This window comes from Peromyscus eremicus, chromosome 14, assembly GCF_949786415.1.
Source record: "Peromyscus eremicus chromosome 14, PerEre_H2_v1, whole genome shotgun sequence".
NCBI classification, from domain to species: Eukaryota; Metazoa; Chordata; class Mammalia; order Rodentia; family Cricetidae; genus Peromyscus; species Peromyscus eremicus.
The window spans coordinates 53,206,089-53,228,058 of record NC_081430.1 but is presented as its reverse complement, the minus strand read 5'-3'; the positions used below and the strand labels follow the sequence as shown (position 1 = coordinate 53,228,058).

General features: G+C 48.0%; 1 protein-coding gene across 2 annotated transcripts in view; it reads right to left on the bottom strand.

Annotated features, from left to right (window-relative positions):
* Positions 1-3,857: 3,857 nt before the first annotated feature.
* Positions 3,858-21,970, bottom strand: part of Tunar (TCL1 upstream neural differentiation-associated RNA) — a 33,744-nt gene continuing 15,631 nt past the window's right edge. For both annotated transcript variants that reach the window (XM_059279721.1, XM_059279722.1), the window contains exon 2: positions 3,858-4,562. In XM_059279721.1, the coding sequence (XP_059135704.1) occupies positions 4,377-4,523 (147 nt within the window). In that variant the 5' untranslated portion in view covers positions 4,524-4,562 and the 3' untranslated portion in view covers positions 3,858-4,376. The remainder of the gene's footprint in view (positions 4,563-21,970) is intronic.

Genomic DNA, 21,970 nt, shown 5'->3' with positions numbered 1-21,970 from the left:
AGCTTGGGTGGCTGAGCCAATATCACATCATAGGACACTTCAATACTGAGACGACCTCAGAACTTCAGAGCCCAAAGTCCTACTGTGGAGTCTTTAGTGCTAAAAACACCGAAGCGAACTCTTCAGAACCAAAGACAAAACTCAAAGACAGAACGGGCCTGGCATCATCAGATGAGGACCTCGGTAACCGGGATAATGAATTCCATCGATGGAAAGGGGAGGGGATGATAATTCCCAGGGAAAGATGGTGGTGGTGTGATAGGAAGCCAAGAACTGTGAGTGTGAATCCCCTTGTAAACTGACTGTGGAGTTAGGCATCTTGATTCTCTGTGGACTCCAGGAGAAATCAGCAAACCCACGATAGTTTATTCCTGAATACATCCCTATGGGCAGGTACCTGCAGTCAACTGCTGGATTTGAAGTCATAGGGACTAGGTGACAACAGATAGCTCAGTAGATTTCACTCATGACTAGTCCACGTGAACAGTCCATGAGGAGGCAATCCCCCCTTCTCAAAGAGAGAAATGAAGAACAGATGGAGAACAATTTTTAGATCTTTCCAGAATTAGGACTGACTCAACCTTGTACTTATTCTAACTTTGATTCCTATACTCCTGATCAGGTAGATGGTGGTTTTTATTAGTATTAGTATTATTAGTATTACTGATTTTCAGCATTTAAATTCTGTCATTGCCCCTCTGTTACCCAAACTTGGCTAGGCAGGACATAGAGTAGTGCTGGCCATCAGGGGACCAGGACCAATGACAGAGCTGAATATTCAGATGTGAGGCCAACTCTCAGGGTCCCTGGGAGGTACGCTCACCTTTAGTAAAAGGCCTTCTCATTGAGATATCCCTTCTTGATTCTGTTCCATCCTTTCATGGAAGTAGAGGGAAGAAGCATGCCTTTCCACAGTCTTAAGAGAAAAATTTACAGAGGCTGTGTGATTCTATTTCTTAGGACAAAACAACGCATCTTCTGGGAAAGCACGCGTAGATTTGTGTCAAATGTTTATGAACACAAAATATGAGCAATCTGTTCCTTCCATCTGCTTTCCACGAGAGGCAAGAACCTTTATATAACAATGGGAGGATCTTCACAACCACACGATGGTCTTTCTGAAGGACTGCCATAGAGGCCCCGTGTATAGCAAGGCCGGGTCATAGGGTATGCAAGGAGGGCTTTCAGAATAGGAGTGTAGGTAATTTGGTCTCTCAGTTTTTCTCTTCTCTGGATGTGGTGGTATCATCATCAGCCTGGGCTTCCAAAGTAGCTGTTAGGGATGTGCTTGGATGCTCAATGGATTGTTTCCATGGAGAACAATGAAAGAGGGAGATGAACAGGCTTTCTCATGCTTGAAGGCAGCTAGTAAAAGGGGCCCTACGCTGAACCTAAGTGTTGGTTATGTCTAACGCCTCTGTCCTGGGTTTTAGAGGCAAATCTGGGGGTGGGTATATTGGATATATTGGAGAGAGAGCGGGAGAGCACACACATTTTGAGACTGTCTGTGTTCTACAGCAGGTGGAAGGTGCTGGAACCAGAGTGTGGGTGCTGGCTGAGGCTGGACTAGACTGACCCAATCAATGGGAAGAGAAGGTTGTGCTCCCCCTGGGTCCAATATCCCAGACCCAAACTTCAGGTCAGGCGATGGCTATGACCCTGCCCAGTGTGTGTTATTATTTTCTACTAAACAGCCAGCGTGGACACAGGAGCTGGAGCTATGAGAAGAATGGTCCCCACTGTGTGTCAGTCACACAAAGGGCAGAAATGGTCCTCACTGTGTGTCAGCCATGCAAAGGGCAGCTTTATTTCCAGGCTGTAGATCAGAGCCAGGTAGAAGAATGGACAGGATATTGTGCTGAGGTTATGAAAGGTGATATCTCCCTCCCGCTCCTCTTCCATACCTTCCTAATTAACACCCTCAAAAGTCACTGTGGCGTGCCCAGTTCAAGCCAGACAGAATTCTGTTAAACAAAATCACATTCCTTCAGGCTATGGTGGCACACGCCCGTGATCCCAGTACTGGGGAGGCGGAGGCACAAAGATGGGGAACTGAAGGTCATTCTCAGCTGTTCAAGACTAGCCTGTGCTTTGTGAGACTCCGCCTCAAAGTCAAGAAACTAAATAAAATAAATACAGCCACGGTCAAGCTTTATTAAATAAAATGAGTACACGGACACTCCCAAGAAAACTGACGACACCGATAGTGTTTTTCCCCATGGCACCTTTATTGCGCACTGTCCAGAATTACAGTTTTTCCAGAATCACACAGCCTGTAGATAGCGCTCTCCCCTAGACGGCTCTCACATTTCTAACTAGCCTCTCCCCGCTGTCTTTGTGTCCTATTCTGCCAGTGTCCAAGAAGTTCTCAGGTTGTTTCCTGTTATGGGGGAGGGGGAGGGAGGTATGCAGAGCTGGCCCTCCACAAAACAATAGGCTTTCCCTCGCTGGGATAAGGAAGTGGACAGGCTGGGGCTAGGACCTGACTCCGCTGGGTGCCAGGTAATCTCGGGGAAGATTCCTGGTCTGAGCTGTCCTTGTTTCTTCACAGGTGAGAGGCTCCCTCTCACGGGCAACTAAGAGGGCCCTGGTGGCTTGTGTACAAAATGTCCTTCCTTCTGGTGGGGAAATGGAGACACCTCTGGCCAGAGCCGGGTGCTCACGGGTGTTTGATTTATAAGAGAAACTGGTCCCTTAGTGGAGCCCTAGAAATGACTCCTTCATGGTGTCATTTAAGGAAGGGGGCAGGTAGAGACCCCCTTGGTGAGTATCATCTGAATCCACTGGGGCAGGCTGTTGCTGTTTCTACCAGGGGTGGAATGAACACTGACCCTCTCCTTAAGGCCGTCCATGGCAGCCAGGCTGGGGCTATGTTAGGGAGCCAGGGAACAGGGCAAATTTGTATTTATTCAACCGCCCTCTCAGAGAGAAAACAGCTTCATGTGGGTGGAAACCAGCTTTAAAATGTGCAAGGGGTCCTTTACAGAGATCGTTAAGTCCCCTGCCAATGCCCTTGAAGGGTCACTTGTCACAGAGGCGTCTTTACAGCAGGAACTGACTGTGAATGCGTGCTTACAGTGGGGAGGTTTCCCATCATTCACATCCCACCGACTTCCGAAGAGACCACCCCCTAGGCATCTCACCAAAGAAGGGATGGCATACCGAACATTGAGCTTAACCCATTCCCATCTCTCACAGTCACAAAAAAATCAAAATCTGATAAAAGAATGGTTACAGGAGTGAATGAGCACCACTGCCAGTGAGCTGCTGACTGCTCCATCCCACGAGTGACCTGCAGGCAGGGCCACGCTCATCTTCCTCAGTGGTAGTCCTTTTAAAACACGTGGAAAGCTGATCTGTCACTCAGCCCTTGTTCATGCATAATTCTCACGAAAGACAGGGTGCATCTAAGGTCTGCATGCCCACAATCATTTTAGATCTCTGACAGAACAACAAAAAGCCGCTCGACAATCTTGAAACATGCACCAGCCAAGACCATGGCTGGTATTACGGAAAAATATCCTCTAGACAAGAGATGAGGAGAGAATGGGAGAGAAGTGGGGAGGAGGAGAGGAGAATGGGAGGGAAGAGAAGAGAGGGGAGAGAAGGGGAGAAGAGAGGGGAAGAGGTATGAGAGGAGAAAATGGAGGGGCAGAGATGGGGAGCGAGAAGAGCATGAAGGCAAAAGAGTTGAGATGAGCTGAGACAACCGGAAAGCTACAGAAAAAGATGTCCTGTGGTTGATGGAGCAAAGCGATTAAAACCAAGAAAGGCTATGGATCCAGAAGCGCTTCTCCAAATATTTGGTTCATGCTAAAAAATAGAGCACATTTATTAAAAATATATATTTGTATACCTTGATATGAACAGATACACACATCAAGCCAATGAAAAATGAAAAATAAGTTATCTCCCATATCAAACAGCTGGAAACATCTGATGATTGGGATGCCTGTGAGCGGACCACCCCTAGAGCTGGTCCCAGGAGGTGGGCAGCTGAGCTGCGTCCGCTCGGCTCCTCCTTTCCAGTACGGGATGTGGTCAGCACTCCAGGATGAGGCATTTCCTCACTCATTTGCTCACCACTAGTGCAGAAGGCTGGTCTTTCCAGCATCCCGTCAGGTCCCCAGTCAGAGACGCTGAGTTCCTCGTGGTCTGAATGAGTTTTGTTGAATTCATTGTGCTTCAGAGTGTCTGCTCCTCACAGCAGGATGGGTTCATTTGGTGACCTACTAGAAAGTTCGAAGGTGCATTGATGAAGCAGTGTGTGGTCTTCAAACCTGCTGGCCCCCTGCCGTGTCTGGTCACCGATATGTGGACACACAGGACCCGTGTCTCGTGGCCATCCTGAGGCCGCCGAGGCTGCGCGGGGCCATTCACAGGGTGGTATATATGTATACGAAGATGATGACGATCAGGTTCAGGATGGTCCCAATGATGCCCAGCATGGCCAGCACGCTCTCTTCTTTGCTCTCCTTCTCTTGGCCTCCCCGGTCTTCATCATTTCCACTCGTGATTACCATCTTGGTTGCAAATGTCTTTATCTTCCTCGCCAGGCTAACCTGTAACGAAGAGAAACAGAACAACAAAACCACAGTCATCTCCCAGCATCCTCGCTGAGGCCAGGTGGAAGGGTGGGGCAACTACAGGCTTGAGGACTAGATCATGGGTTGGAGTGACATCCATCGCATCAGACACAATCTTGGGATCATCTCTCTTGGTCACTGAGAGATGGTAGAACCTGGGGGCTGGGCAGATCGTTCAGCCAGTCAAGCGCTTGCCTTGCAAGTACAAGGACCCGAATTAGATCCCCAGTGCCCATAAACAAATCATGCATACTTGGAGTCCCAGTGTTGGGGAGGTAGACCCAGGGGGATCCCTGGAGCTCACTGGCCAGCCAGTGCAGTCTAATTGGTTAGCCTCAGGAAAATAAGAGATAAAATCTCCAAGAAGGTGGACAACTTTCCTAGGGACGAGAGCCTGAGGTTGATCTCTGGCCTCCACATTTGTGCACACACGTGCATATGCGCACACACATGTCCACCGACAAACACACACACACACACACACACACACACACACACACACACACACGTCAGAACGTAAGTTTTGAATTTCAAGGATGAGATATTAATAACATCAAGACATGCACCCTGAAGTCCAGCCCTCGGGCCACCCACTCTGTGTACCTTTCTCTCCCCTTTCCCATGAAGCAGAAACAGACAGCTGTTGCAGTCACACTAAAACTAGCGGGGAGGTCGTTATACGTTTACGTGCTGGGTCAAAGCCAGGAGATGAGTCCTCCTCTGTGTTCGGGAGGGCATGGGGCATCATGGTCACACATGTTCTAAAGCTCTGCTGAGATAGGGACAGGAGTAGGCAGGTCCGAGAGGAGGTGATTCTGTATCCAGAGAGGCTGTGAGCACTCTCTGCAAGGTGTGAAGGACGTGGCCCTGCAAGAGCCTCTCATGGTCTCTGGCGGGAATACATGTTGGCACAACTGTTCTGGAACACCATTTGGCACTAGTTAGGAAAGCAAAGAGACACAATCTGTAGCTGGGCACCTGCTCTCACAGCTGTGCATGGAGGGAGGGGAGTGAGTGAGTGAGAGAGGGAGGGAGAGAGAGGGAGGGAGAGAGAGAGGGAGGGAGGGAGAGAGAGAAAGAGCGAGAGAGAGTGCGAGCTGCTTTGTGTACTTGGAGACTGAGAGGCCACTCACCCAGCTGCAGCAGCAGCTGTCCCAGCAAAGAGCTGGAGGCCACCCAGGTGTGCGTCAGTGACCATGTGGTAATAGAACCACACAACTGGAATATTCCATGACAATGAGATGGCTGAGCTGCAGCTGTCCGTGACAGCGTGGACCAAGCCCAGACACTGGAGGGAAAGACCATGTCACAGCAGAATGCGTGCAGCCTGACTATCTGTGAAGGCTCCAGACAGTATACTCTGGTCAAAGTGCGTTTTGAGTTCTGTAACAAAGAATGACGGACAAGAAATTCAGGAGAGTGTCTTCCTCAAGCCAAAGCAGTAAGGAATTCCCTGAGGGCACAGTGACCATCACTGGGCAATGGATTCTGGGCTGTTCGCTGCTGTCATTGTGAAGGACAGGTGTATGTTTATGCTATTCTTTTGTATGCCTTGTGTATATTTAATAGGCAAGACTTAACGTTCATGTATTAGGATACTTAGCACAGCCATGCAGAGGTCAGCGGTTGAAACCTTCTTTGTCTATTTCTACCTCAATTATATTTAAAATATGCTGACACATGGGGCCTTTGGGGGGATGGAATCCGGGCACAGACCAGACTAGACTTCCTCCACAAGGAAACTACATCTTTCCAGCTAAAAGCTTTCTGATATTTAGGGGCTAGCATGGGTGATAATACCTCTGTGTGTGCTGGCTGGATTTTGTCGACTTGTCACAAGCACAGATCTATCTGGGAAGAGAAAGCTCAACGGAGAAAAGATTGCAAATGGTCTGTAGGCAAGTCTATAGAACATTTTTCTTGATTAATGATTGATGTGGGAGGGCCCACCTCATCAGGGGTGGTGCCACTCCTGGGCAGTTGATACTGAGTTGTATAAGTAAGCCGTGGAGAACAAGGCAGTGAGCAGTGTCCCTCCACGGCCTCTGCTTCAATCCCAGCCTCTGGGTTCCTACCCTGACTTTCCATGACGGTGGGCTGCAGGCTGAAAGATGAAATAGACCTTTTACTCCTCAGGTTGCTTTGAGTTCATGTATTTATCACCCTAGAGATCTAACTAGGACAATATGTGTAAATAGAAACACGTATGTCGATGTGTGTATAGAGATACACATACACCCATAAGACACCCCCCCACACACATGTGCACCCCCCCCCCACACGTGTACACCCCCCTCCCCCACACACACGTGTACACCCCCCCTCCCCCACACCACACATGCCCACCCAAACATGCTTCCTCACACACCATTGGTTTTTTTTCTCTGGAGACTCCTAACGCACAAGTCAAATGATGTCTCAGGGAGTCCATCCCAAGAGGATCATCATTGGAAATCCAGGTGCTAGGAGTGAGGATCAGCCATGAATGTCTTCTTACCCCTTCTATGGTGCATGTGAACTCCTGGAAAACCTCACAGAGCCACTTGTTATACTGAGTAGAGCATCCTGTCCGTGTGAAGGACAGAACCCATCAGTGACCACCGGAGAGACCGACGCTGCAGAGTGAGTAAGTGAATGAACAGATGTATTCTGAAGGAATGCATTCTGTTCCCTTCACAGCTGTGGATCGCTGGATGGGCTTTGTGTGGGTTCTGATGCCCCAGAGCAGTTAGGAAAAGCTGTTTGGTCTTCCTTCCTTCCATTTCCAATGCTGTATAAAGGGACACATTCTTAAGTGTATAGCTTGATGCACTCTTTAGTGCTAAGATAAAAAATAAAAGCCAGCCTTCTGCACCCCTGGGGGCCTGCCTTGGTGACCCACTAAGTCACTGTCCCTTACTCCCTCCTTTTGACAATGCTCAAGTGACTCCTAACACCACAGGCAGCTTTGCTTGGTTTTGAATTTTTTACACACAGACTCACACAGCATTCTCTTTGAGGACTCTGGCTTCTTCCCCCCACATTGCTTTGTAAGGCTCACCCATGTGGCTCGGTGGTAGCCTAGCTCCTCTAGGCTCTCTTAGGAATAGCAGTCTCTTGGATCTACACACCGGAGACGGGTGGATCTAGTTTATTAACAGAACCTGAGAGGAGTTGTTGTTTGGGACTGTCGTGGGTAGCACCACTGTGAACGTTCTTGTCGTAATCATCGTCTGGTGCCATACATGCACATTGCATAGGAGAATGGTCCACATTTAGCAAAGCTGAAGGACTCTTACGGTGAGCATCCACACATCAGCTCCACCATGCCTGTGTGCTGGCATGCGCTTGCTTCAACACACATCCACCCACCCCGTCTACTCACCTTCTGTTTCGGAACATTTCAAGGTGAAGCAGATCTAACGACCCTCCCTTTAAACACTGCAGCATGCATGTTTTAATTCTAGTCCCATAGCCACTCACATTGTTTTCTAATGTAAAATTTACATGTATGTCTTTTTTTTTTTTTTTTTTTTTTTTTTTTTTTTTTTTTGGTTTTTCGAGACAGGGTTTCTCTATGTAGCTTTGTGCCTCTCCTGGAACTCACTTGGTAGCCCAGGCTGGCCTCGAACTCACAGAGATCCGCCTGGCTCTGCCTCCCGAGTGCTGGGATTAAAGGCGTGCACCACCACCGCCCGGCGTATGTCATTTCTTCATAGCTACATATACTCAGCAGAAAAACAGGCATGGGGTGTGCATGTGTGTGGCTTTGGTAGTATTGTCAACCAGATTTTCAATGCAGTGACATCTGTTTGCTTGTTGGCCAGTGAGGGCTGACTCCCTTCCCCTTGATTTTGGCCACTCTGTGGTCCAGACATTACATAAGCCTTAAGAAGATACAAGCTCTGTAGAAACCCACTCCTCATTCTGCTCTGGCTGGAAGGGTCTCCACACACTGGTCCCTTCTGTGCTGGGGTCTGTTGATACTTAATCTGCTTTCTTCTAGACGCTGAGGATTCTGGGACAGGAGCACCTGAGCCTCTACTTCAGAGCACAGTGCCCAGGTGATCCATGCTGAGGGAACGAGCAGGTCCTGTGAGGGACCTGGCATCTCCTGTGAGGGACCTGGCATCTCCTGTCTCTACAGGGCAGGAGCTGGACGGCCACGGCTGCTCTCCGGAGATGAGATTAGTGCTATCCTTCTAACCAGAGACCCATCATCGCAGTCACTCAAGCACAACAAAGTGCCTGTCATCGAGGCTGCTTGGTTTCAAGGCTTAATTTAGCCCCTTCCCTGAGTTAACCCCGGATGGTTCTGACTCAGGAGGAAGTGGAGGGCATAATCAGGTCGCCTGTGTTTACATCCCAAGGACTCTGCAGCTAACCAGAAAGGCCTTTCTGACCCACAGGAGAGAGCTGCAATTCTGAAGTTAGTCCCTGGTTGTTGCTAGGACACCAGCCCACCTTTCTCCATAGAAACCACCCCAGGAGGGTGGCTGGACTCCCAGGGGTGTAACTGAGGACCCCACTGGAGGGAAGCTCTTAGGACATTGTTTTCGTATGTAAACTGGGTAGGGGACAGGGTACCAACAGTGTTGACTGGAGGACACGAGGGGCTGGGAGCTCAGCCTGGAAACCAGGGCAGTGAGAGAAATGGAGTCAAAATAAGTGCTTCCCTCCTTCAGGCTGCCTTTTTGCTGGTTGTCTGGTCACCATGATGAGGTAAGCAATACAACATATCAAGAGTGAAATCAAACCAGTAGATCATCAATTCCAGATGGAGCACAGATGAGTGGGGAACATGAAAAGTGTGATCATTAATAGTCAGGAGAAAGGGGTGTGTTTGTGACCACGGGGTAGAGACAGCTAACTGAAGACAGAAAAGCCCTAACTATGAGGAAAACTATTAATGGATCCCCAGGAGTTATGCCTGAGATCCTTGGTTATCAGATACTACCATAAAAACGAACCGCAGAAGCTGCCAACTAGGAAATAAAGACATACGGCTAGTGAGTGATATGTAGTGGCCTGTGAGATATGATTGCACATTAGTATCAAATCAGCAAGAAAGCGATAAACACACAATAGAAAAGTGGGTCAAATCCTACCTGGGAACTTCTCAAAAGAGAAGCCACAGAGACACTGAACACGGTCCTCAGACAAATGAAAATTAAAACACAATCAAGTACTCTTCAAGAACCATGAGGCTGGTAAGAAAGAAAACTCCAGCCAAAGTGGCAAATAGTAACCAAGGCCTAAGGCTGCAGGGACCCCAGATACTCGCTTCAGGGCCCATTGGGCCACCACCTTGGAAAACCGTATGGCACCTGGTAAAGCTGAGCACACTCGATCCCTGATGAACAGCCATCGACCTCCCAGGACAAGCCCTGAATACACCTGCTTATGCACACACCAGGGCATGTGGACAAGATCTTACATTTGTGGGCAGTTAGTATTCATCTCAGTGGAATGCTTGAACACTGTGCAGACCTTTGAGAGACCTTACACTGTGAGTAGAGGGAAGGCAGGAGACGTTGGGTCCTCAGGGGCACAATGTTGAGAGGAAAGGCACACTGCAGGCTACAGAAAGAGGTTACCGTTAATACGGAAAATGCACCACCACACTGTTTGGAAGTCTAAACCTGATGAATTTGCAAAAGAAAGCAGTGGGATGCCAAAGCCAGGGTAGTGGTTCCCACCAAGTGGATGGGATGGGCGGATGCTGATGGATGCTCTGAAGCTCTGGTAGTGCTTTCTAAGCCGGTGGCTGGCACATGGGTGCTTGTGCGTTATAACTTCCATTTCCTAAATAGGCCCCTTTTATCTATCCATTAACTAATAAACCAATTACTATGGTCATAAGTGAATTAGCCAATTAATAAACTATACTAAAAGTGAATATAATAAATGAGTAGAAACAACTTTGAGGGTGTATTGCAGGTGGATGTTCACGGGTGGGCAGGTTCAAGCATGGGGTGTGTGCGTATGCCTGTGGGCCAGAAGTCAACCTCAGGTGTTCATCTTCAGGAGCCATACCCCTTGTTTCTGGTCAGGGTCTCCATTGAGACCCAGGGCTTGCCTATTAGGCTAGGCTGACTGGCCAGGGAGCTCCAAGGATGCCCAACCTCCATCTCTCCCCATCACTGGGATAATGGCCACACCACCATGCCTAGCGTTTTACACAGATATTGGGGACTGATTCCAGCTCCTGTGGCTGCATGGCAAGCACTTTAAAAACAACAATCATGTTTTAAGGCCTGCCATGTTAACCTTCGAAAGGAGCCCTTCCTTGTCACCAGAAAGAGGGTCATGATTCTGCAAAGATAGAATACTGTTCACAGCCTAGCCTCCCTAAGGTGGAAAATTGATGGGCCCCTTACTTTTGAGCCGACTCAGCAAGCTGGTCCTCCGCTGGGCTGCTCCTGCTAAACACACTGGAGAGTTTTAATCGCTTGCCTAACTGGGATGCCCGTCTTGGGAAATAAAGCAGGAGTACACAGCGATACAGTGGTACTGTGGTTTGGGTGTGGAGGCTGTGGGAGAGCTGGGAGCACAGGCAGAAGTGAGGGCTCTGTGTGCTTGCTGGAGTCAGAGCTGTTTCAAGAGAGGGGCAACAAGGATGCTCACTGCTGCTCACAGCATCGCCAGCATCCATGTCCTCCTCTATGTATCAGCATCTCAGGTTTCTTCTGGAAAATTACCTTCCATAGCAGATGCTGTCAGTCATGGTACTGAAGGGATGGCCTGCATCTGGCTAAGCTTACCAAATGGATGGTCTCTTTCTACACTCAACTTTAGAAAGAGATACAAGGTGGGGCCGCCGTAAACTCTGATTCATCCACCCTGATAGTCAAAGATGCATCTTAGCCATGGTGCCCAGAGGAGAACCCACTGGCTGCTGCCTCTTGGAATCAGCTCTCTGCAAAGCTTGGCTCACCATCTCCTTGTGGCCCCCAAGAGCAACCTCCATATTCCTGCCATGAAAATACTATTTTTGCTTAAGCGAATTGGAACCCATTGTGATCAGTAACTATCCCAGGTAACCAGAGAGCATTTACTCTTCCAGAAGGGATATTCAAAGTTATTCTGTTTTTAATTCCTCATCTGAAACCTAAAATACCCTGAGAGGAGAGCCTGTCCATTTAACATTGCCAAACAGCATCATCAACTACAGAGTTCTTACTCAAGAACCATGCAATGGAGCTATTTAAAAAATTGTGAAAAATCTGTTTTTAAGTAAGTTTACAGCTTTGTGTTGGGTTATCCCTAGCCATATGTAGCTGCACACAGCCCTGCAGGCTGTAGGCTGAACATGCTTGCTAGAACTCTATGGAGTGTTAGCAGTATTCCCCCCATCATTCTGGGATTTACCACCTCTCAACACAGCTGACTTCACCTCCTGACAGCTTTATTTAGGACCATTCTTCTTTGCCTTCAAATAAAATCTCTTCACTACATCTTGCACCCACTGGGGCCATTTTAAAAGCTAGTTCCAAAGCCAAAGTAAATCCTCATCATCCTCAGCAACAATTCTGTTTTTGAAAAATTAACATCGATAGCTCTGGCTTCAGATACAGCAGGGACCCTGGCTTGTCTCCATGGCTGACCAGGATCTGGTCAGGCGATCTGGTCAGGATGCTGCATTCCTCAGAGCCCCAGGGTCCTCTTTAACATGAGGGGTGGTATGTAGCTTGTTGGATGAAAGATAAGGGATGAACCTGCATAGCTGAGTGACCGAGAGCTGCTGTGATCATAGGTGACATTGATGGAGACTCCTTATGGCTCCACAAGACCCCCGTTCTCCAATTAAGCACCTTCCTGCTCCCTACTCATCCAGAGAACCCATCTTACCACAGTTCCTCTCTTGGGAAGGCTCCAACTAAAACATGACATCACTCTAGGATAGGTTTCCCAGGCTACATACAGGAGGATCCTCCCTCCTTTCTTCTGGAACGTTCTGACATGGTCAGCTTTCCCCTACGGCACGAGCCTCCATGTACTCTCCGAACAGAGTAAGAAGTACAGCCAGAACCTTAACGGGCTCTGCGAGTGACTCCACGAGAGAGACACGGCTGAGGACAGCCAGTTTCAGGTGTCGATTGTGGTTTGTTCTAGTTACCTTTCTGTGGCTGTGTGTGAGAAGACTCCCTAACCAAAGGCAACATTGGGAAGGAAGGGTTTGCTCATTTCCAGATCGTAGTCCATCACGGAGGGAAATCAGGGCAGGACCTCAGGCAGGAACGGAAGCAGAAACCATGGAAGAATGCTTCTTGCTTTCTTACATAGCCCTGACCCACCTACCTAGGATGCCGCCCACAGTGGAATGCACCCTCCCATGTCATCTTCAGTCAAGGTAGTGAGTGTCTCACGGACTTGACCACAGGCCAATCCGATCTGGCAACTCCTCGACTGAGCCTCTTTCCAGGTGACTCTAAGTTTTGCCCAGCTGACAATAAACTTACCAGCACATGGTTTGAATGTAAAATGCCCCCCCTCGGGCTCCTGTATTTGAACACTTGGTCGCCCGGTAGTGGTGCTGTTTGGGAAGGTTGTAGAGTATTTAGGAAGCAAAGACTTTCTGGGGGAAGTGGGATCAAATCAGACTGGCCTGGAGGTTTTACAGCCCAGCTCTACTTCCTGTTCACTCTCTGCTTTCTGACCGCTGATGCACTGCAACCAGCCAGTCTGTTCCTGCAGCCACCACTGAGCTGGATCATAAGACCTGGACTGTAAGCCAAAGCAAACCCTCCTGTGGTGATATTTTATTTGTGCTCTAACAAATGAAGCTTGCCTGGGGATCCGAGGACAAAGCCAGACACTATATTAAACATAGAGGTCAGGCAGCGGTAGCACACACCTTCAATCCTAGCATTGGAGAGACAGAGATTCATCCAGATCTCTGTGAGTTCAAGGCCACACTGGGAACAGAGCCAGGCATGGTGGCACATGCCTTTAATCCCAGCACTAGTTAACAGTAGAGGTCTGGAGGTCTGTACAGACAGACGGGAAGTGATAGAGCTGAGCGGAAAAAGGAAGTGATGAAGCTGAGCGGAGAGAGGAAGTAAGATGGCAGGGCACAGAAAGGTATAAAGGCGTGAGTATACAGAAAGTAGCTCTCTCTTGGGCTGAGGATTTCCCAACAGTAAGAACTTGTGGCTGGCTTGTTCTATCCCTCTGGTCTTTCAGTTCTCACCCCAATATCTGGCTCCGTTTTTAAAAATTAATTAATTAATTTTTTTATTAATTTTTATTTTTTTATTAATAAGACCTTTTAAGATTCGTGTTACACCCTCCCTTCATTGGGTGTTGTATCACAGTACCAAGAAACATCATTGATACAGCTCCTACCCCGGCTCTAACATGCTCTGACCCTATGCTACGAAGTCCCTCCTCTCTACACTTGTTTCTCACAGAAGTTTTCTAAGAATTGGAGATCAACCCTGGCAGAGCCAATGAATGACTGACAGTGACCTGGGGACCAGAGAATGCTGGTGTGGCAGTTAAGAACAATGGTGGCAAAGACCATGTGGCACATGAAGTCCTGCACGTGAAGGGAAGACAAAGGATATCAAAATCCGGGTCCACTTATGATTACAAATAATAATTTCAAAAGCCTTACTTGCATAGAAAAAAAACAGAAAAAATTGCCTGGGGGGGGAATTCAGAAATTATCTACGACATGGTTGATCATTCTTTTACTTGTGTCTTGTTAAAAGCAATCAATATGTAAATAAATAAAACAGTGAAGACCCTGAGTATGTCTGTTTTATCACAATCTTAGAAGAACCTCAGCTCCCAAGAGCAAGGCACCCACTTCTGGTGTGTGAGGAAAGACCTTAGCGTCTGTCAGTTGCTGCTGGAGAGGCAAGAGAGGGTTGAGAGGGGCTGGAGCTGGCTGTGAAAACCACAAGAGAACAAGGTTCTGGGGCTGGGGAGAGCTGAGCTGCTCAAGTGTTTGTCTTGCAAGTATGAGGACCCAAAGTCAATCTCCAGGATCCACAGGGGTTTTTTTTTGTTTTGTTTTTGAGACAGGGTTTCTCTGTGTAGCTTTGGAGCCTGTCCTGGAACTCACTCTGTAGCCCAGGCTGGTCTCAAACTCACAGAGATCCGCCTGGCTCTGCCTCCCGAGTGCTGGGATTAAAGGCGTGCGCCACTGCCGCCCGGCAGGATCCACAGTTTTTAAAAAGGCCAAGGAAACAAGGAGATGGCTCAGTGGCTAAGTATGTTTGCTGCCTAAGTATGAGGACCTGGGTTCAGATTGCCAGCTGTGTGTACCCATAACCCCAGCATGGAAAGGAGGGGAAACAGAGTCAGGTGGGGACTACTGGCTGAGTCTAGCAGGAAAATAGTGATCTCCAGGTCTAGCAAGAAACCCTATTCCAAAGGAATAAGGCAGCAAGCCATGGAGGACATCTGGCATCCTCCTCCTGCCTCTGCATGTACACACGGGTGTGTGTACCTTCACACACACATATACACATATGAAGGCAGGTGTGACGGTATATGCTTATAATCCCAGCACTGGGTCTCATTGGCTAGCCAGATGGCTCCAAGCCAAAAGGGGAATCTACATACACACACACACACACACACACACACACACACACACACACACATACACACACACACACACATACACACACACACACATACACACACTTGAACGCACACACGCACACACAAATGCCCACAGATGAAAGTCTCAATACTCTTTGGACAAGCAGTGCTATTTACCTTGAGTGGGAGTTGGCACCCGTGTCCTTTCACCCCATCAGGTACATCTCAGAATTCAGTCTTTGCTCCTCAGTGTGTGAAAGGTACCACATGTTCCAGAAGGGCAGGGAAGGAGACCTTGCATCCACACTCCCTGCATCCTTGCTCTGCAGTCAGTCACCTGGCTCAATTGTCATTCCGAGCACTTCCCTCCCAGAACATCTCACACGTTGGGATGAGGACGGTTCATTCTGGCCCTATTTACAAGGACAAGCTGCTCTTTTTAAATCCAGACTACCTAGTTGATAAGTCTAGTGGATGGTGCTAGAGGGCTGGGCTGGGGCAGCATCAGCTTTTCCCTCAAGAAAAGACCTCAGTGTCTCCAAAATCACAGTAGCTCCTGGGGAACTCAGGCCGCTCCTCCTTGAGCATCCTCTGAGTATGACAATGAGCCGAGTCGTACACTAAATGGTGGTGTGGCACAAATGGCAGACAATGCTTGCATCTGAAGGTCTAAATACAAGCAGATCATGAAGGCCGTGCGAGTTCAGGGTGCTATGGGAACCCGGAACGGGGCATCTGACTGCCTGGGATGGCAGGCCAGGAATCACTCCTGGAAGACAGGCAGTCTAAGCCAAAGTGGAAAAGGAGAGTGAGATTAGCTTAGTAAGTGCAGGAGAGAACAACTAGGTGGAGACTGATGGACATAAAGGAAAAGGGAATATAAACACACAGGACCATTGCAAGGTTAGGCCATGAAGGTCACGGTGAGCTAGGGGCCGCTGGGCTGGAAGGAGAAGCAGCAATGGTAACTGGGGCCCTATAAGCCTCAGAAAGCAATTTTGGAATTTATTCAGCAGATACCACATAGATGTTCATTTCATATATTTTCTCAGCCACACACATTCACTATTTACACTCCCTTGTATGCACGAGATATTTCGTAATAAATTTTTAAAGCTCAATTAGCTTCTCAAATCAAACCACAGTAAGCAAACACGGTTAGCTTGCTCACTGGGTAAAACACAGCCCCTCGCCTCCGGCTCTGCCAGTGCCGCACATACAGCTCTCACTTCCTGCTTTCCTGGCTCTCAGGGCATGAGCTGGGAGCCCTGTGCAAGTGGCCGACTTCCTGTGCTCACATAAGGTCTTCGTCAGGACCAGGACAAGAGTTTCTCCAAGGGACAAACTCCTCTCCCTGGGTCCCTGCACAGCTCAGGTGGTCACAGAATGGCCTGGTGTTATAACACAGTTTCCTGAAGGAGAGTGGTAACCAAGTTGTCCAGCAATTGGAATCCTCCCCTCCCCCACCCCAGCAGCTTTTAAGAGCCACTGAAGACAGAAAACATTTGTAAGACATTTAGCTTGCTCAACAGAGCATCACAGTTATGACTATTAATTAGAGCACTGCCTCTCTAATTGCCGCTTTGTGGCTGGATCTAGCCTTATGCTTGATACTTCTCATGATGTGCCTGGTTACTGCTTTCCAGTTACATAAGACTACAATAGTCACAGCTATTTAGCAAGCAAGAGTGTGGACCAGGCCCTATATGGTCTTCCATCCATTCATCCATCCATCCATCCATCCATCCATCCAACCATCCAGAAAAGGACTTCAGGATTAGAAATGGAAAGAGGGACAAGCTACAGACATGGTAAGATTTTTTTTTAAAAAAACTTAATAACAGTAATATATACAACTGTATGGCAAGAATCTTTAAACATTTATTTAGCATCTACTATATGCCAAGACCTGTTCTAGTATATTGGGGTGCACCATACAGATATTAATCCTATTTTAGAAACAAGGTCTTCAGACTTGAAAATGATTCCTGAACACCCACACCATGGCAAGCAACGGTTGTAAGCACCAGGAATAGAGCTGTGATTAAAGCGAAGAACCCAGCAGAAACTGAGTCAGGAACTGTATGGGTGCTGCTTGCAGCATTGCCTGTCTCCTGCCTGTCAAACGCTTCAAATGCCACGTTCCAGGCCTGTGCCTCTCACTCCAGTTCATCTGCTTACACACTCCTCTTGACTTACATAACTAACTGCTGATCATCCTCAGAGGCTCAGGCTTGGCAGCATTTCTGGGACCCTGTATTCAGGCTGCATCGGAACATCTCTCATCCTGGCCTGAAGTCTTCATTTTACCCAGTCCTTCTACACTAATCCATGAGTTTGTTTGAGATGGATGATCCATTTCTGCCACCTCCAACCCCTGGGTCTGGTATGAAGGCACCATGGTACTTCAGGAATAAACAAGCTAATGGATGGTTGATGGATAGACTGAGGATGAGTGGATGAATAACGGGAGAATGAGTGATGGATGGATAAATATGTAGGTAAACTATGGGTAAATGTATGTATGGATGATGGATGGATGGATATAAGGTACGTGGATGAATGATAGGTATCCACCTATCATGTACGTATGTTTGAATGTATGAATGCTATATGAATGGATGATGGATGGATGGATACATGGATGGATGCACAGATAGAAGTAAGTTATAGGGAAAGCACAGGAATCAGATGAGCTGGGTGATAGAACAATGCAGCCCAGACTTCCAGCTGGATGCCACTATGTATGGATACCCAATGAAGAAAATGAAGAAAATGGCCCAAATAAATAAAAATTGTGTGTGTGTGTGTGTATGTCTGTCTGTCTGTGTCAAAATAGCCCTAATTCCAGGATCACCAAGCAGGGTCAATCAGGTAGTGTGAGTGCATCAGAATGTGTGTGTGTGTGTGTGTGTGTGTGTGTGTGTGTGTGTGTGTGTGTGGAGTGTGGCATAGGGGAGACAATAAGGAGTCCTTTGCCTCAAAGCTAAGTGAAAGACCATCCCTTCTGGTTCAGTAACTTCTTGTGTCTGTCTTCTCTTGCCATCTAAAAACGGTGACACCTTTGAGTGTCAAACTCCAAGTGTGACACTAGCAGTTCACAGACAGGACTCAGTTTCCAGCCATGCTTGCTCCTAAGGAAAGAGCGTGATCGGTTGCCCTGGAATGAGTTTGTCCATGATCACAAGGAGAAAAATGGGAGATGACATGGTCAAGAGTCCTTGGTGGACTGACTTATTTTCTTTCTCACCTTGAAGTCTGATGATGAGAAAGGTCAGTTTACTGTGTGGTGAGTAAAAAAACAACCACAAAAAAAAAACCAAAAACAAAACAAAAACCTTGAACACCAGCATAAAGAGAACAAACAGCTCCCCATACCCACACTTAAGGATAAATTAATCAGCATTTCCCTTACTCAGTGAAAGAACATGGTTTTAGGTGTGGGAAAATAACTTATATCAGACGAAACTTCCCTGAGGAGTGCAAGCCATCAGGTAGTCTTGAGGCAAGGGCGTGGAAACTAAACAGGACACATGAGATCCAGGCCTGAGGGACTGTCGTCCCTCAGAACTCTACCCTGCCTGCCTGCCACCACCTCTGAGCCACAGGCCCTACTGACGAGTCAGCAGATTCCACTCCACCGAGAGAACAAGCAAGACTCAAGGGCAATGGTGGGGATTCGAACTCATGCTTGGCTCCAAGGAGCTGTGCCACAAAGCTCACACAAGCCTGGGTGGTGATGGCCGCCAAAGGCGACAGAATCGCTTGGGATCACTTTCATTTTTACACACATCTCATTGGTGGTTAAAATGCTAAGGCCCCTCTGAGCAAGACTGTAATTCTCAGCTCTGACCAGAGATGCCCAGGAAGAACAAGACCAGCCCAGCAGCAGCCGTGTGCACACCTGGTACCCAGATCTTGGTCGGGGTACGCCACTCTTCACTGGAAAGGACCAGTGCTTCCTGACTCTCGGGTTGAGGAAGGGCAAATTCAAGGTGGGGTTTGGACACTGTGCTGCTACAAAGCAAGGAAGTGCTCAAGAAAAGATGGGTGGGAGGGCTGGCAGAGGATGCCAGCACAAACCTGAGTGGCTAGAGCTGGGACAATGTGAATGAGAAAACAACCACAGCATTCGATGGTAACTCATAAAACTAAATACATACCCACGAGTCTTTACTGATACAAATGACCACAGAAAGGAATAAATGTGTGGGTGGGTCAGTTGTTTCTTTCAGTAGAGCACCAGATAATACATGCAGAAGAAAACAGAGGTAAACAATTACCACAGGCAACAGCACTACACAGTAACTGTGGACCAGATCCACTGAAGGATGCTAAAACTATCGAGGAATGTTTGACAGAAAGATTCACCCAGATTCACACGTTCTCAAGTATCGCTTTCAGGGCAGCGATAGAGAAAGGAAAGATGGTCACTCTACTAGTCTGTTGGAAGCCCCTTAACTAAGCCATCAAGGTCAACATCACCATGGAGATACTGACATCGCATACCCTAACATGAGGGACCAAGAAGGACATAGCATAGCTCCAGGGGAATCTGTCCTGAAAAGTTCAACCTTATCCAGGGCTGAGCTTAGGGACAGACATTGAAAAAATTGCTAAGTGCTCTTCTGAAATGCCAAGGTCGTGGAAGACGAGGAACTGTCACAGGTTGGGGGACACCGAGCAATGGTGTTCACTACCTGTGAGGACTAAGGTACTGCAGTCACAAAAGATGTAAATCTTAGGGGACCTTGTTAAGATAGCTGCATGTTTTCTGTAAGTCCAAAGTCTCCCAAAAAGAAGCAGTTCAAGAGATGACAGGGTCCATTTCCTGTGCAGTCTGTTGAGCTCAGACACCAGACACCAGACATCAGATGCACCGGACACACCAGACACCCAGAAGGAGCCTTCATTGCTCCAGCTTCAACGCCAAGAGCCCAGGAGAGCCATGCGAGAGATCGCTAGGTCCTGTCAACACAAGCCACAGAACCAAGAGAGATATTAACAAGTTTTTGGTTTCAAACCAAGCATTTTAGGATGAATGACCAGTTATTCAGCAGTAGACACAGGAAGGCAGGTTCAGAGAGGCTATTTGCCATCCTAAGGGAAGAAGTGTTTTCTTCAAGCAGGAGCAAGGGATTCTGGTGACATCTGGGAAACAGGCAGGTCAGAGCCTGTTTTAGTTAGGGTTTCTATTGCTGTGAAGAGACACCATGACCACGGCAACTCTTATAAAGAAAAACATTTAACTGTGGTGGCTTGCCTTCAGTTTCAGAGGTTCAGTTCACTACCATCATCATGGCGGGGAGCATGGTGGCGTGCAGGCAGATATACTGCTGGAGCTGGGAGTCCTACATCTTGACTCAGAGGCAACAGAAAGTTGACTGACTGTCACACTGAGGGAAGCTTGAGCAAAAGAGACCTCAAAGCCCACCCCACAGTGACACACTTCCTCCAACAAGGCCACACCTCCTGATAGTGCCACTCCCTTTGGGGGCTATTTTCTTTCAAACCACCACAGAGCCCTCTAGAAAGCAGTAAAGAATATGAACATCGCTGGGCCGAGGTGGCGCAAACCTTTGATCCCAGCACTTGGGAGGCAGAGCTAGGTAGATATCGGTGAGTTTGAGGCCAGCCTGGTCTATAGAGTGAGATCCAGGACAAGCACCAAAACTACATGGAGAAACCTTGTCTTGAAAAAACCAAACAACAACAACAACAACAACAACAACAAAAACCATCAATTTTCTCATCTGTAAAGTGGGGAGAATAATTCTCTGGGCATTTGAATAAGTGATATTAGCCAAACAGAAAACCAAGCTTGCTGAATTTGTAGCTGTATCCAAAGCATGCCATTGTGTGTGTAGGGGTGCTGAGGTGTGAGCTTGCTTATTCCAGAACCCTTGTGACTTGATGTCTTCAATGTCATAGGTCCAGATGGTCACAGAGGGTCCCTGGGTTTGGTTTTCCCTAACAAGGGCAGTGCCACTGTGCTATTCTGACACTGTCACCACATGCTCCATGCTAGCTAAGCCGCCCTAGACTCACTGATCAGTCCTGTTTTTCTAAGCTTTCCTAGGGCATAGTGGACATTGTTTTAATCACTCCATACCTGCATGGGGAAATGCCAGTGAGTGCATGTGTGTGGCCAGAGGTCAACCTCAGATGCCATTGCTCAGGAGCTATCTGCCCTGTGTTTTGAGACAGGGTCTCTCCTTGGCCTGGAGCTCATTGATCATGCTATCTACTGACTGGCCCACGAGCCTGGGAAAGCTGTTGGCCTGTCTCCACCTCCCTAGTGCTGGGATTACAGGCGCATACCACCATGTCCAGATGCTGTCACATGGCTTCTGGGGTGCAAACTCAGATCTTAGCAAGCATCTTATCCACTGAGCTATCTCCCCAGCCCCCCCATCCCGCATTGAGTGTTCACATTTGCAATAATGGAGAAAGGACAAACACCACCGTCATAATTTCATAAGGGGGGGGTGAACTGGGCAGGAGGAAGATTGCTCTCAGCAGATCTGACAGACAGGTCCACGGCTGGCAGGGCACAAAACAAGCCAGATACAGACCCACACAGTCTGGACCACGCCCATGGTCTAAGTGTGTCACTACGAAGCGTCCATGCCCTAGTCTCCCTGCTGAAAAATGAGATTGCACTCCTTAGCTGATGATAACTGCTGCCCACATCAAATGAGGAACATCCTAGAAGCTGTTACACCTTTCTCCCTCTCTTCCCTGCCATGTTTATGGCTCAAAGTCACAAATAAATGATATCTACTTAGAAAAATATATGCTCTAACACCCTAAATCCCCTCAAAGGAAAAGGAAAAGCTTTTAAAGAA